The sequence below is a fragment of the Anopheles cruzii genome, chromosome X, assembly GCF_943734635.1.
Source record: "Anopheles cruzii chromosome X, idAnoCruzAS_RS32_06, whole genome shotgun sequence".
Lineage (NCBI taxonomy): Eukaryota > Metazoa > Arthropoda > Insecta > Diptera > Culicidae > Anopheles > Anopheles cruzii.
The window spans coordinates 7,321,533-7,338,141 of record NC_069143.1 but is presented as its reverse complement, the minus strand read 5'-3'; the positions used below and the strand labels follow the sequence as shown (position 1 = coordinate 7,338,141).

At 48.7% G+C, this 16,609-nt stretch overlaps 1 protein-coding gene across 1 annotated transcript; it reads right to left on the bottom strand.

The window, feature by feature from the left end:
• Positions 1-1,355: 1,355 nt before the first annotated feature.
• LOC128272841 (integrin alpha-PS2) lies at positions 1,356-14,871 on the bottom strand. The gene is given in 10 exon segments (XM_053010727.1): positions 1,356-2,627; positions 2,732-2,795; positions 2,890-6,587; positions 8,297-8,371; positions 9,383-9,431; positions 9,519-9,580; positions 9,673-9,802; positions 9,862-9,971; positions 11,449-11,570; positions 14,746-14,871. Coding segments are annotated over 10 exon segments (4,362 nt in total). The 5' UTR covers positions 14,793-14,871; the 3' UTR covers positions 1,356-2,622.
• Positions 14,872-16,609: the final 1,738 nt, after the last annotated feature.

Sequence of the window (16,609 nt, the reverse complement as noted above, 5' to 3'; positions counted from 1 at the left end):
TGTGTCAACCAGCAGAGCGCGCTGCGAGCTCGGGAGATATGTTCACTCACATCGCAACAAGTTTGTTACTTTTTGTGTTTTATTACGTTCGCCGCTGTGCGCGTTCACTCGGGAAAACTTTGGTACTGTGAGGATGGAATGGAGTATTTAAACTATAGGACAGCATCTCACTGGCACTGCGACGTGCCGCTGTGTTTCGTAAATTATACGCGGAGAAGGAAACAAAATAAACGCTTAGTAGACATATCTCTCTCGCGTTTCAGTATACTCTTGTACCCCGAACGGTGGAGACAGTAACGCTCATCGCACACACACACTGTGCGCCCCCATTGCCATAAACGCGGAACGTCACTGCTTTATAGCGGCTTCAGCTGGTATAAAGCTTGAGCTGCTTCAATTTGATTAACATTATAGCGCGCGCAAACGGACACTAGATAGCGGTCCTGCGTGCCCAGGATTCGTGCATGGAAATTCGTAACCTGCGCGATAGAAACGCTCCATCGAAATGCCTGTATTACTTGTAACGCGGATGGAATTTCTTTGTGTGCTGCTTTCTGATAAACAAGCAATTAAGCTTTAGCGACGAGGCGATGTGTCCATTCAAATTCCATTTGCCCAACTGGAGAAATGGAATCGACAAATTCGACAATCGGGAAAGCGATGGAGCGAACTGCAAACTGTGCAAAAAATTAGTCGTATGGCAAAAACTATTGTGCTTAGTAAAAGCCACTCCTTCGTTTAGGCAAACTCGAAGACCAGTTGCATTTCGTAGACGCTGGAATGGAGACACCATGTCAATCCATTGGTTAAAATGTCTGCTACATATCACACCGAGTCATTCGTGTTAGAGTAAATCAGACCTTGTCGTCTACGTTCTCAACTGTGTCCGGTGTTACTCAAGGAAACAATTTCGGGTCCTCTTTTGTATTTGCTTCAGGAATCACTCTGAGCCGGCTTCCAGCAATGTGACTATGATGATGACATGATGATGGGGTATGATGCGCGCTGGGTTGCCCAAACTCCTGTCGCAACGCAATCTATGGCTGGGCACGGGAACATCCGGGAGTATTTTCAACGAATAGGGAGAGCTCCGTCGCCGCAATGTGTGACCAGCTGGAAGGTACTTGGAAAAAATCCGTTAATATGTTTACTTAATTTACATTTTTTATACTTTGTTTAAATAACGCAAATTACAATCAACGATGGCAAATATTTTGCATGTGATAAACGTGGAGCGCGAACTACAACGTTCAGACGTTCAGTCGAGCAACATTCGGCACGTTCGGACCTTTTCTCGCCACTTCAATGATAATTCAATTCAAGTCCATTTGCAACCTGTTTTGTTTGATGTCAATTTATTATATTTTTTCTTGTAACAAAGCGCATATACATTAATCTGCAAACATGTTTTCAGTTACCAAATTACTTGCTATTTTAAAATTTTCATTTCTAATGGGCACTTTTGTTTCGATTAGCAAATCTACAGACTAACCCTTCGGAATAGACCGGCAGGCAGACTTACCGAATCGTTTCGGGGTGATAAAGGTAAGCTACTCTATGCAATTAATAATAAGTTATTATTGTTACTTTGTATTATTGTTACTTTGATAAGGCAGCTTTCCATATTAAATTAATATCAAACAACGCTATATTAAAGTATATATATATTATTGCCGTCTATAAATCTCGCTCACTAACACTAGACGAAAATGTACGATAGTTGCCGTTTTCATGCGGCTGTCGTAAGGCACTTAAATGAGTTGCTTCGTATATCGGGCCGACGTTTGAGTGGTTCGAAACTTCGACTAGGATTTGTCAGAAATCTTCGTCAGACTTCACTATGCACAGTACAGTAACAATTATGTAACCAATAGAATGAGAAATTGATGAAAATTACACATTTTCTGTCATTTTTCGCTGGTTCGCCTTCGAGACCGGTTTTCCGCCCGCAGCTAATTCCTTTAAAAGTTGATGGCAACAGTGAGGAAGCACATTGTTCATGTTTGTTATTCTTCATCAAGTTTTAAATTTAATTTAAATTAAAAAAAAAACAAAACTAGACATAAAAATTCTGAACACGCTATAGCTGTATTAATTTTGTTAATGGGATTTCGATGAGGCTCACGAAAAACATTCGAGTTCTGATTGACTAGTTAATAAAAGTGTGTCAATAAGGGTGAAAGTCGTTATGAATACTAGTTGTTAAACGAACAATATTACAACTTTACACACAGACACGCTCACACATACAGTTTATATCCCTTGGCACACGCCTAATCTCTCTCTCTCTCTCTCTCTTGTTCTTTCCCTTTTTCTCTTATTTTTTCTGCTTTCGGTAGGAATTTCGGTCTAACACTAAATTAAAAAAAAATATTGCTGCATGCATTATGTATATGTAAAATAAAAAATGAAATCATTCGATCATCATCTATGATTGGTCAATCAATCAATCAATCATAGATCACTTTAACGAGCGTGAACTTTTACTCTAACGCACGTTTAGGGCGTTGCTGTGAGAAATTAATGTATGTCGAGATTCAGTTTATCGATCAAGTAGTAGACGGAAAGATTCAGTTAGATTCGGGGGCAACAGGACCCATTTACCCCCTTCCCCCTCGCAAATTATGCTGTAACGGAAGACAACACCAGAACGAAATGTTTCAATATCAATCACATTCCGCCGGGCGTTTGGCCACACAATTTTACAGGTGCTCGTCGCCGTGATAGTTACCATTTCGATTGAGGGGTTGCCGTTCCGATGAATCCGTAGGACGGTTTCGTTCGAAAAATCCGCACTAAACAGAGAGAGAGAGAGCGAAAAAGGAAACAGAGGTTGCGTCAAAGGGCTTTCTCGACCGTTGTGGAAAAATTCGTAAAATGATCGCTCACCTTCGAAAGTAAGTAGATCAGCAGCAGCAGAATAAGCGTTCCGGCGCACGCCGCTAGCACCACGATCCACAGTGGCACCACGTCCGGTTTGACGGTTGGTTCCGGCACGGCCAGCACCTGTATTTCGTGCGTTTTGATCGGTTTCTCCTTCGGCTGCCCAATGTACGGCAGCTTGGTGACCCGCGCCACGTTCATCGTCGAGAAGTGCAACGGGGTCGACGACGATAGCTGATGGAGCGTGTGCGCTACGACCCGGGTCCGCAGCGCGATGAACGCCACGTCCTTGTTGCCGATCGGTCCCGCCACACAGTGTATCAGGGCACAGCGCGTCGCATGGCACTTGAGCGCTTCATCGAGCGCCTGATCCGAACTACGAACCCCGGCATCCAGCGGCGGGACCGGAGCCTGCCGACGCTGGCGGTCAAATCTTTGGTAATGGCGAAACTTTTGTTCAACATTTTCGTGCCCTTGGTTGAGATGCTGCTTGCCCAGATGCGGTAAAGTGGCACCGGTGTGAGCAGCTGGGTGCCCTGCTGACCGGTGCACATCCACCCCGTCATCGTACGACTCCTCGCTTCGGTCGTACGAATCGTAATCCTCCTCCTCGTCGCTGCCTGCACCGCCGAAGTATGTGTTGCTGCTCTGGGTGTACGTTCCGTTCGACGCGAGCGAATGGCCGGACGATTGTTGCACACCAGACCCCCATTGTTGTTGTACCTTGTTACTACTACTGCTGCTAGTGCTGCTGCTACTGCTGCTGCTACTGCTGCTGCTGCTGCTGCTGCTGCTACTGATAACGCTGCTACTGTTACTACGGTTGCTATTGCCGGTGGAGCTGTACTCCGTTCGAAACTTGTTCTCCACTCGCCCCAATCCATGGTCCACCATATTGAAGTCATTGTGACCATCCAGATGCAGAAAGTCCGTCACTAGGCCCGTGCCTCGTGCCTCGGTGTCACCGTCCTGGTGGCTCATCATGCGACGCCGACTGCCGCCCAGCGTACCAGCACCCTTTGTACCGAAGCGTTCCTCTTTCGTAACGGTACTGCTGACAGCATCCGTTTCCGATCCTTGCAGACCGTTTTCGTCGATAGCGGAACTCTCGCTGCGGTACTCTCCGCTACCGGACGTGGCCTGCAGTCGTCGACCATCATCCGTACGGTAAGTAGTGCGATTACGAGACGTATAGTACACGCTCGAGGAGCTGCTGTCATTGCCAGGCACGAAATGTCCGCCGGTGGCGGCTCCATCGTACCGAACGCCTACCTCGAAACCCCGATCGGCCGCCGTTGGTCGTATGCCAGAAGCCTGACCATGTTGTTGTTGGGCGAAACTCGTTTGCTGCTGCCGTTCGACAAAATGCGACGACACTTTTGTGCCGCCGTCCATTCCGTAGCGTGCCTCACTGCCGCCTGACTGGCCACCTTGGGACGATACGGAACCCGCAACGGTGCCGGTTCGTTCCGCAACCGGATGCTCCGACTCGAAGCGCCTGTCTTGCGATTCAACCACCCGCTCCCGTGCACCGGAGAACGAAGAAGAAGAGAACGCTTTCGATGATGAACTGCCCGCCATCGTTGACCGGTTGGTGGAGGAGAATGAAATGGATGGGCCGCTCGCTTCGCCGGCCGTGCCTGCGTTGTTGATCCGCGCCAGGCGCGCAGTACCGGCGGCAGTGGAGGAGTAGCTCATGCCCGATACACCGACTTTGTCGAGAAAACTTTTCCGTGCCAGCACACTGTCCAGCGCCAAGTTAAGCGGATTGACGTACGGCGTCGGCTGACACTGTATGTTGCCGTGCGTTTCCGGTTGGTTCAGCAGATACATCAGCGGTACCCCGTCCATCGTTTCGTACGGCCACAGCACGAAAAATTCCGCCTCGTCAATCGTGGACGGACCCTCGTTGCGGATCTCGTAGATGTGCACAACCTGCGGACCAATTTCCCGTTCGTTCACCGCCTCTCCGAGCGCCCGGTACTCGGTGTAGTTGTACAGAAACTCGTCCGGCAGCGAAACCCCCGACAGGGCCAGGCTCGTCTTGATGGAGATGCCGATGCTTTTGCGCACGATGTTGTCGTGCTGGCTTCCGCCCAGCTCCGGGTTCGTCGAGTTGGCCTCCAGATAAAAGTCGTAGCTCGGCGCCATACCGACCGCAAACGAGGGCGCCAGAATGACCTTAAAGTTCACCACCTTGCCGCTGGCGAGCGGATTGCCGATGTCACACTTCAGCGTGCCATTGTTGGCGAATGAGGGCGCCGTGCAGAGCACCGGTACATCCTTTACCTCACCCAGCTTGTCGACGCGCCGGAAATCGAGCCCGGGCGGAACCACCATGTAGAAGCCCGCTTCGAACGCATCCTCGCCCCGGTTCGTGATGAGCGCCTCGACCGAGAGCAGATTGTTCGAGCCAAGCAAATACTCGTCCACCGCCTTAATGTCTAGGCGCAGATCGGGAATGCACACATTATCGGGCCCGCAGTTCTTCTGTATGTTGATCGAATCCTTCTGCACCGTGCCACGGTTCTGATCCAGCACGGGCTCGATGCCGATGCGCGGCTTGCGCACCCGTTGACCGCTGCCTTTCTCGCGCAAACTGTACCGCATCTCGACTTCCAGCGGCGTAATCTTGTCGCGCACGTTCTCGCCAATGTAAACCCGCTCACTGCGGCACTCCAGCTTGCCCCGGTACAGGCGCATCGATTGGTTGCGCGTGTTGCGGCCCTCCTCGTTGAGGAAAAACATCCGCGGGCTGCGCTGCTTGCGCGCATCCAGCGTCCAGCCAATCTCGATGTCGAGCACGGGCGGCACATTGATGCCGTTGTACTTGAGGCACGAGTTAACGACCGTGCACGGCACCTGCTTCAGCGTGCGGTCCACCGTGCAGTTGCGCTCGTCGAGCGAAATCAGCTTGTTCTCCGTCTCGAACAGCGTGCTCGCCTCCATCGTCGCGACCGGTCGCGATCGAAACACGAGCACCTTGTCCGTCTGGTACGCACCGACCACCAGGTCCGGGTACCGGTTGCCATCGAGATCGATGCCACCGGCGAGCGAATAGCCGAACGTGCCGAGACGGGCCACACCCCACGAAAGCTCTTCCGCCTGCAGCACCTGCGATGCTTTCGCCAGCGTACCGTGCCGCGAGCCGTAAAACACGTACACCGCCCCACGCCCGGACGGCCCATCGTACGGAGCGCCGACCGCGAAATCGCCGTAACCGTCGAGATTGATGTCGGCCAGCGAGCACACGGCCAGCCCGAACCGTGCCCGACTGGTGCTGCCGTCGCGGGTCTCCAGCTCACCGAAGCGGGCGGGACCCCCTCCGTGGTACATGATGTACACCCGGCCCGTCTCGTATTTGCCTTCGTTGTTCGGCTCCGTGTGCATCGGTGCGCCGATGATGAGATCATCCAGCCCATCGCCATCCACGTCGACGGCGGCGAGCGAATAGCCGAAGTACGCACCGATCTGCTCGCCCGTAATGTTCTGCTGGTTCGTCATGTTCCACGCGTAGATCAACACCTTCCCCAGCAGGCCGGCTCCGCGTGGTTTGCCGACCGCAACGCCCTGCGTACCGTCACCGTTGAAGTCGCCGGTGGTCGACGAGTAGCCCAGGTAGCTATCGTCTTCGTCCTTCTTGTCCTCGAGCGTCTTGTAGACCTTATCTTTCGGGTTGTTCAAACTGAACGAGTAGATTTGCCCTGTGGACGTCATATTTGCGCGGTGGTCGGGTGCGGTGGATTACGGTGGATGGAAAACAAACAGTGAAACGTTAGTCATCGTAGAAAAGATAGGTACTGCATTCCTCCATCCCGTCTTCCCTGCTCCCTTTCGCCCATTTCTCTTCCCGTGTTCGTTTTACAAAAGCTGCCCAGTTAGTCAGATCATCGTTGCGCGTGCGTCACCGTTCGAGGTTCAGGAGAACGTGAACACGCACGACGCAAATCATGCTGTGTGAAGCGACCTAGAATTATCTACTCGTGATGAGAGATGATGGCTGATGAACGAGTCCGTTTTGGCTGTTGTTCGCTACTCTCCTACATGGTACTCCTCGTTTCAGCGGGAGCGGAAGGTATGTAAATTAGCGGACTACAGCGACCATTACCCAGCACAGTGTGTTGAAGAATGAATAGTGTTCGATAATATCTACAAACCAAATAAAGATCATGACCTATTTACACAGCGCATAGTCATGTTTATGTCTTACATTAAACTGGTCACTAGAAATGTGGGTAACTGTGTAAAGGGCAAGCCGTTGGCAAGAATGATTTGACACATCAAAATGAGACATGGAGGAAGCAGAAAAATGTGTGTGCATTGATGATACTCGTTAGTAGAACAAAACTTTCGCTTTCGGGCTCAAAGCGTCCGGATGCAAATATCGTTCGATGCACCCCAGTTCCTTGCACCCCTGTTTCACTTCACTGTTGGTGTGTGTGTTTAATAGTGTTCATGTTCACACGTCACTGTGTGTTTCATAGGTTCACTATTTCAACAAACTCTAGCACAATAGGGCAAATTACGATAGCAGAAGCAACACACAAAAAGTAGTACGCCTATACGACAGTAAACTGCAAGTAAATTGCACTTCAGCTCAATAGTTATGTTCCCTTTTAAGTCACAACTGTTTTACTTTATATAGGCCACCCTTGTTACGATATCGTTAATACTGGCTCGAATCCTTGAACTCAAACATATGAACAAACTCACAAAGAAAAATGTTTCACAAGTTACTATGAAGGAATGTGAAAACATGTTTTCAAGCTAAGCGAACTGTACACACATACGCTCTATGGAGAACAGGATATTAAACATACTACCGAGAAAAAAACTATTGGATTGTTAAAACGGTAATACAGTGTTAGAATATGGTCAGAGAAGCTTTGAAGGGGAGAATGTCACCGTACAAATGCGTTGAGTCTCGTCATATGAATGGGTCTTTACATTTTTTACAATTACACTATTTTACACTTATTTGCGAAACGGATAAAGCTGCATTTAGCTCTTTGTTAACATACAAAACTTTCCTCGTTTGTAGAGGAGTTCGAATGTACCAGCTTCAACGGGTCTTCAAATATTACAACTTACTTCCGGCCAACGATATGCATCGTTAGCCCAAGTTACGTACAACGGTACAGCAATTCTGTGTAGCGTGGTTTGAATTAGGCAATAGATTTCGGCCAGAAGAAGCATGCGTCATTTTAACTACCCACAGTTATCAATACAACTTGGATGACAATGAATCCAACATGTTAATGCTGTAGATTGTAGTGGAATGAGCACTAAGCAGAGCCAAGTAAAAATTAAGAGATAATACAGATAGGAACTAATGTTTTAAATTTGAAAAAATATAATTTAAAAATAAAAAAAATGGAACTGAGAAGAACCATAATGTCTTGTTCAAGGTTACCTCCTTCGCCAAAGTGACCATACCGCGGGGGTTTATAAGGAAACACAACGTCAGTGTTAATGGAGTACATTTGTCCTGAAATCATTCAAAAATTCGTGTACTCATGGGGTACAAAGAGGATACAATTATGACGCTGAAGTTGAGTGCGGGAGCCGATCGGGCAGGGAAGATACAGGAACCGATGGTTTGTGTTATAAAACTAGGGTACAGAGGGTGAGCCGATCAGATTTTTGTCACTGTGCTGAGTGGCCAACTAATTGGTTGGCGGGATATTGAGAAGATTGGGGCTTCGAATGTTTCGTCCACTATAACGCTGCTAAACAGGACTGTTTCGAGCTGTTTGTTGCGCGTTTGGATACACGCATCACGGGGAGACATTTGCAAAACGTTTGAACCCACGTACGACCCATTGAATCGACGGGGAGTAACAACACCGAATGGCTAATGATCAATAAACATTCACGCACGCGTGTCGCAAGGAGGGAACAAATTAAGGAAATGAAATAAAAACAGAGGAAAACGAACCAACCAACGACAATTTTAGAAATAACGTTCAAAAGATGCGATGCGCGCAAAATCGAGCAAAACATGCAGACACAACAAGTGGTAGGGAGGTGGTTTCTATAAGCTGCCACAATATGCACTACAGAAGAGAGAAAAAAACAACTCGGGACTCTAATTTCTAATGCGGAAAAGACGGTGGAAAAACAAATCAAAACAAAACAAAGGCAAATCAACCATACACTCTTCTACTAAAAAAAACACGGAACGTCGTCGATCGACAGTTATTCTAGCAGAGTGAGTGAGCGACGGTTCTGGTGGTGTGTGATGATGATATAGAAAAAAACAGTAGAACACTAGATTTCTACACTATCTGAGTTGGGTGTACAACAGTACACGTGAGCTACTATTTGATCGAGTTCAAAATCCGTTGTTGTATCGTTTTCATCCACGACGAAGAAAACAGAAAAGCTGACGAACATGTACACAAAACATGTCGCAACTACGTCGCCGTAGTGGAACAATAAGAAAACAAAGGTGATGCTGAAAGATGTGCGAGAAAACAAAAAGTTTGAAAGTAAATACCTTGCCAGTAGTAGCTGCCTGGAGCACCGATAAAAACGCGTGTTCCGTCCTGGGGCGAAAAGAATTGTGGCGGTTATTTTGGTCGTTTTAATGATGTGCCTTAAGGGGCTAGCTCGTGTAACCTATAAACACTCACTTTTGTCAGCGCAGCGCTAAAACCTGCTTGGCACGAACCTTGCCGATGGTAACCCCAGTACGCTGAAAGTTGATACACGCGTCAGACGTCGGCTGGGTCGGTCGAATTAGTTGACAGACCCGGCTGTCCCGGAAAGCATAAAAAAGGTACTTACAGGTTCGACAAGGAGAGTACTCGTGAAACTCGCGCATATTGTTTTTCGCTATGTGGCAGGTCCCCACAGGTTCCACGCGTTCCGCTCTTCTCGGATGCAGCTGATGAAAAACATAACGTGGAGCACATGCCTGGGGAAAAGTCAAATCACTGTGAGTACGGCATACGTTTTGAGCTTTATCATCGGCACCCACTAGCTTACCACCAACGGACCGTCAACGCCAGCGCTAGCTACCGTTGCCCCAAACCACTGGTTCGACTTTGTGTCGATCTGTTCGTTTTGATCGTTGAAAGTGTTTCCTGCAAAAGGAAAAATAAAAAAATTATTTATCCGAAAAAACGGAATGATGCTTGGCAACAAATAAAATATACGGATTTTCGTTTCGTTTGTATTTTAACAAACCACGATGGGGTTTCAAATAAAAAGAAATTAAATTTAAAAAAATCGAACCGAATAATATAGTAATGTTCCGCACAGAATACAAGCCGCATCCATGGCATAAACGAGGTAAAGCAATGTATAACCTCATTTAGATATACATAACAACACGACGGATCATTGATGGGAAAAGAAAATTAAATTATGTCAAGGTGTAAGAACAACCCCACCACAAGCACGTAATCTATCTTCAATTGCCACCCACCTTTAAATGTCAGAAAACACTTTTCCAGACCTGAACGAAACGAGGAAAGGATATAGTTTCTTACATCGATAGGTAACGTAGTGTTAACTTCCTACTGTGCAAATGTTTCAATCGGCTTCCGGCTTGCCTCACACTAGATTGATTCTGTCTAGAAGCATTCGAGTACTATTCTAAACGACAAATAACGTAACGCAAACGATATCCATCGATGTAGAAAAAAAGGATGATGGAAAGAAAATAAACTGATACTCTTGGTTTCCCCTTTTCATTTTGTTTATTTCCCCCCCGGTATATTACGAATGTGAAAGCTTTGTCGAAAAGAACTGTAAAGCGGTGATGGCTTGCGTTCATTCATTATACGTGAAGATATTGTTTTCCTAATCAACTACGAACCAACAATAAAGCAAACTATTGAGCGCTAAATCTGAAATATATTGTATTATACACATCGTTGCAAGTGTGCGAACTCGAGCAATGATGACACCGAATAATGAACTGTTTGGTAAAAAGAAAAACGGATTACTTGCCATACAGATCAAACTGCACATCCGTTATGTTGGACGTAACATTACGAGGCGCTTGCATTTGTATAATCGAGGAGCTTTCTGTAAGATGCAAAAAGCACCATGCTGGCAGCTTAATTTATTACCATCAAAAGCTAACTAAATTATCTGATCACTCAATAAAATTATCGATGTCAACATATTTTACAACATGCTGGCTAACCAAGTTCCCGGGCATCGCGAGCGGTAGAGGGAATCTCCGGGTTGCAGACCAGGACCGCTCGGCGGTGCCGAATAAACGGCGGAAGAAGGAGACGAAGAATTAACTTCTGTTTTCGGTGGTGACATGTTTTAGGAAGTTCCTTATTTCCCCGGCCCTTCCTCGAATGTGTGGTTGATGGTGTCGCAATCGTTCAACAAAGACGCGAGACGCGAGAAGTCGCGTAAGTCGTGTAAGAAGCGAAGCCCAAACTAGCGACGTGAAACGTGACTTCCGTTCCGGCGGGGGTTTGAAATCGGAAACCCCACCCAAAATTGCTACTACTCCTTTCGCATTCCCTCAACCGAAAGTTGCGCTGTAGAGAAAATGTATAGATGAAAGTGGTTGCCGGGCAGAGGCACAATACTCACCATTGGTATCGAAGGGTACCAGGAAGCAACGGTGGTCGTCGTAAATGTCGCATCGATAAACGGCGCCTCCTTCGATCACGTCCGGTTGCGTGGTATTGGCCATCGGAGCACCCACGATTACCCTGCAGCAGGAAGGGAGAACATGAACATGAGAAAGACAAATATTTATATCCTGGCTGGTGACGCTGAAAAACTAGTAAATCGCGCAATGATTCATTGTCCTCTACACGAAGGTGCATTTATTTATAGCCCATTGCGAGGACTGTCGGCATTAAATGAGGCTGGATAGCTGGTTAAAACGATTAAACTCAAAAGGAAAAAACGAATATTGAAATTGCTCAAGATAGCTCAAGAAGATATGAAGCGTCGAGTCCCAGAACTTGATAACTTGTGCTTCATTCGCTTGTTTACTAAACAAGTTCTATGTGGCGTAAGTTTTCGATCCACTGTCGAAAAGTAACACCCCGGTTCCGGTCGGATGTTTGGTTGACTGGCGAGAGATGGCATAAAAAACTGCAACTCTAACCGCCCGAAAGCAAGAAGTTTCGCAACTGGCACAACATGACGGCATCGATCCCACGCGATCCCAAGCGCAACGTGCGTGTAAAGTGTGTGTGTGTCATCGGTTGTTCGGATTTCGGGTGCAGAAATGCGATACACCATACGACACCACCGCCGTCCAGGCGCGGTATTGAAGAAAATTAATGGAAAAGTTAAGTGACGCACTGCACGCAGTAAAGTTTAACGGCTGCTCGCTAACCGCTATGCGCAGAATGGCTAAGCACTGCACTGTGCACTGTACAGCGACAGCTGGCAAACTATAGGCCCCGTTTTAACGAACCCGAGCGCGTGTGTTTTACCATTTTTTTCCGTTTTTCGCAGAATTTTTTTTCCGTTTTTCGAGACACACATTCAGCTGGAAGAAACAGTTAACAGCAAGCGCAGCGAAAGTTTCTTGTGCGCGAAACTGTAAGTTCGTCCGTCGGTTCCTGGTGCCGTGGCGTGTGAGAGCACATCGGTTGCTCCGTACCATTGGGGTACCTACAATTAGTGGTAATGTCATTAACGAATGAAGCGGGCGACCAGATCAAACATAGTGTCGCCGACCGCCTGCCGCAACTCGTAGCCCATCGACCCGTCGGTACGCGGCCCGGACTGGGCCCGGAATCAAATAGTTAATTAACGAGAATAAAAATCGCCCCGAGATAACCGGAGCGCGATAGTGGCTCATCGGCGTGTCAGATAGGAGCCATATTTCAGCGCCCTCTCGTCTGCCGCCATTCGCCATGTTCGCCAAGTGTACGGGCAATGTGTCCGCTACGGCCTACAAAACCCGTACCTATGCTCCTACGTTTTATCCCATAGGTCAGCACCTCACAGCATAACTGGGGTTGGGTTTGGTTAATAAGCAAAATAATACCAACTGACTGTGTGTTGCTTTATTTTCGGGGCCATCTATTAGGTGTAGAACCTAGTTCTTGCGGTTTTAAAACGGATGGCGTTACTCACTAAATAGAACACTTTTTTTTTCAAATGAAATATGTGTTTCATAGTTACTGTCGGGGAACTTTCAGCGGGGAGCACTTTTTCATTACTTCAATATGAAGAAAACTGCTACCGAAAGTTATCGTAATTTACCGGATGTTTACGGTGAACATGGCTCTTGCTGAGAGAACGTGTCAGATGTGGTTTGCGTGGTTTAAAAGTGGTGATTTTGGCTTTCAAGACCAAGAGCGACCTGAACAGTACAAAAAAGGTTGCTGATGAACAATTGGTAGCATTGCTCAATCGGACTGCATGTCAAATACAAAAAGAACTTGCAGAAATGTTAGAACTTAGACCACACGACAGTTTCCCATCGCCTGAGTGCCGTGGGAATGATTAGAAAAATGTCTTATGGTTTCGACATTAATTGAAACAAGGAAAACCATTTGCGAATTTCTGCTTGCGCGGCTAAAAAGGAAGGGGTTCTTGGACTGAATCGTCACTGGTGATTTAAAGGGGAGCCTGGTTAACCTGGTACATCGCAAGCAAAACGAAATATTCCCTTTGCAACGGTTATGCTGTGCATATGGTGGGATATGAAAGGTGTGGTGTACTGTGAACTTTTAAAACCTAATGAATTTGTTTATGGACAATTCAATCGACAACAATCAATGCATTTGAAGCAAAGCTTTGACCATAAAACGGCGAGAATGGGATAAAAGGCATGATAAGCTGATTACGCAAAATAACAACGCTCGACCCCACATCGCAAAATTGGTCAAAACCTATCGCAAAAATATCGGATGGGAACTGTTAACACCCCCCGCTGTATTCACCAGATGTTGCTTTTTCGGGCTAGTATTTCTTCCGTGACATGAGTAACGATTTGGCAGCACAGCACGGGTTCACTTCTTAAGAAAGTATTTTGACAAATGGGTCTCTAAGGGGATCGCTCCTAAACATAAGAAGTTCTATCGACACGGAATCGAGGAAACTACGATGGGCAATACTTTCATTAAAGTAGTCATATGTTTTGTTGTTGTAGTTAGGTCACAAATGTCGAGTGAAAACCACAAGCATTAAGTTCTACACCTAATATTTCTGAGTTCGTGTCTTCACATTCTATTTTCAACTCCAGCACACACATGGGAAGGACGGAGGCATAAGCATCGTTTCCCTTCTATTTGGGTACAAAACGAAACGAAAAGCGACCAACGTCGTCGTCGTCGTCGTCTTGTCGTTGTCTTGTCGTTGGTAAGCATCCGTTATCACCCACGGCGCGCTGGAGGCGCGAAGAAGTGAAGAAGCCCACGCACCCTGAATCGGAATCTCTATCGATCAGGCGCGCGAGCGCGGCGTTGTGAGTCCAGCACGCGAGAGAGACGCGATACGTCCCGCGCACAACGTCGCTGTGTGTGTGCGCGCCCATGCTTTGGCAACGGGCGGGCGGGCTTGACAAACGGGCACCATATGTTTTCCCAATGTGCAACCCACCGCGCTGCAGTCGGCGGTCCCTGGCTGGAAGGGGCCTTTTTGGTGAATACATTAACGAAGCACCGAGACACCGTGAAGCCCGCGGGAAGAATACGCCCGTACTCCTTACCGAGAGCGCCATATGTCCGCCATACGGGAGCGGCACGGGCACTGCAATTAACAGCACACACACACTGTGACGACCGTCCACAGGGCCGTCCCACGGTGCAGTAGGTCAAACATTCCCAGTGTTGGCCAATTATGCTGGCTGGCTGGCTGGCTGGCTGGCTGGGCACAGCTTATGGAAAAGAGCGGGGTTTTCGCAACATATCTACATACCAGCTTTTATTTTGTTCGCGGTGCAGCGCCACGCTGAAGCCGAACATCGAGTTCGGGTCGCCCTCCTGCAGGATGAAGTTGATCGTGTCAAGGTTGAATGCTGCGGCTTGACTCGGCCGGTTCGTGTTGTCGATCGACAGCAGCAGCAGCGTGCAGCAGGCGACCAGCTGAACGGCGGCAGGCACCAGCGCCGCCGCTGCTGCAGCCCTGTTTCGCATCCTTCTCTGCGTGTATGCAGTTTCGTTGGTTCGGATAGGGGCAGTGGGGGGGGAGTGGGCGGGGGTGGATAGTGTCACACTGTCGACGAGAAAACGGTGCTCAGTTTCGGTGCAGCATTAACGGGCCAGGATACGCAGCTCGGGCGCAGGTACTGTGGAAACGGAAACGGAAACGGAAACGTAGCTTAAAAGGCAGTCATGTTGGCAGCAAACCCCCAATTGCAGTTTCCATATCATTCCACAAAAAAAACAGCGGGGGCAGTGGGCTTGTGGGCAGGCGGCCCCCTTTCTGAGATGTCCTTCGAAGGGGAAGTTATATAATCGATTTTGCGGTTCACCCCTTCCAACCGCGGCGAACGCGCCAAAAAAAAACAAACCCGTTGGGCGCCTTCGATCAGAGCGGGGTGTCCGTTATGGTTCGCCCCCCTCGGCTTTGCTCCACTCCACTCTGTCCAGAATGAAGATCTACACACAGGGTCGAGCGATACGCCGCCACTGGTTCGTGCTAACACCTTTCGTTTCGGGCGGATTGCGCTTTCCCCGTGTGGCCCAGGAAGAAGGTGACATTTTCGCCTTCGCCCACCGCAGGTGTCCCGCCAGTGGGGCGGGGGTTATGGTGAACCGTTCTCGAACGCGCATCGCGGCGGCGGTGGCGGCGGCGGGTGAATCACACCACGGCACACGGCACTCACACAGCCACACACCTGCACGCGGTTCACGCAATTGTTCAATATCTTCTAAAAATAGATAGAATCATTTGCGCGGCGCGCTTCGCCAACAGAGAACCATCTTTTCCACCGCCAACGGCCAACGGGGGACGGGTGCCCAAATAAGGCTTTCCACCGCCAGCACCACGGTTTGGCATCGTTTTCGCCCAATCGAGCACATCTTCCAGCCAAATAGCTGCACTTGCTGACCATCTGTTCGTGCGCGGGTCGTCGCCGCCGCCTCTGCATGTGTCAGTCAGTCAGTCGGTCGGCCGTTGCAGTTTGTTGGGGGTGCCCGGGGCCCGTGTAACGGCGATGGTGAGAAGGAACGTTTGGGGGAAGAGTTGCAGCTAGAAATTGCAAATTTCGTGCAGCTTTCGATCACATTGAACTGCAACTTCGACGAAGAAGGTCTCCCCGAAACCCGATCGGACCATAAAGAAAAAAAACACAGAACGATTTGCTGCTGCTGCCGCTGCCTGTGGATGACCACTATCGGCACGCACGCTCACGCACACACGCGCACAGGTTCGCCGCCCCAGCGCCCCACCGGTGGACGCCCCATACACAACACAACACCACACACAACCGACGGCATGCACACCGCGCGCACTGTTCCGTTCCCCTTTTTAGTATCTATATGCTTACCAAGCGCTTACGTACACTACGTCGGTAGGGCAGGGCAGCGCAACGGGGATTCGGCGGGTGGCCGCACCGAACCGAACGTCCAGGTCCAGGGAAAGGCAGAATCAACAGAAAACCCACCGAACAAAGTGTGTGTGCCCAACTACTTCGTTCAAGGATGCTAGTTCGAAACGGATCCAGCCGTGCACGGATTTGCAACGAGTTCTGCAAACTAAAGCTGCCGGACCGAATACCGAATCCGTTATCCGTCAGTATGTCGACTTGCGCGACTGTCGTCGAAACTACACGCAACAG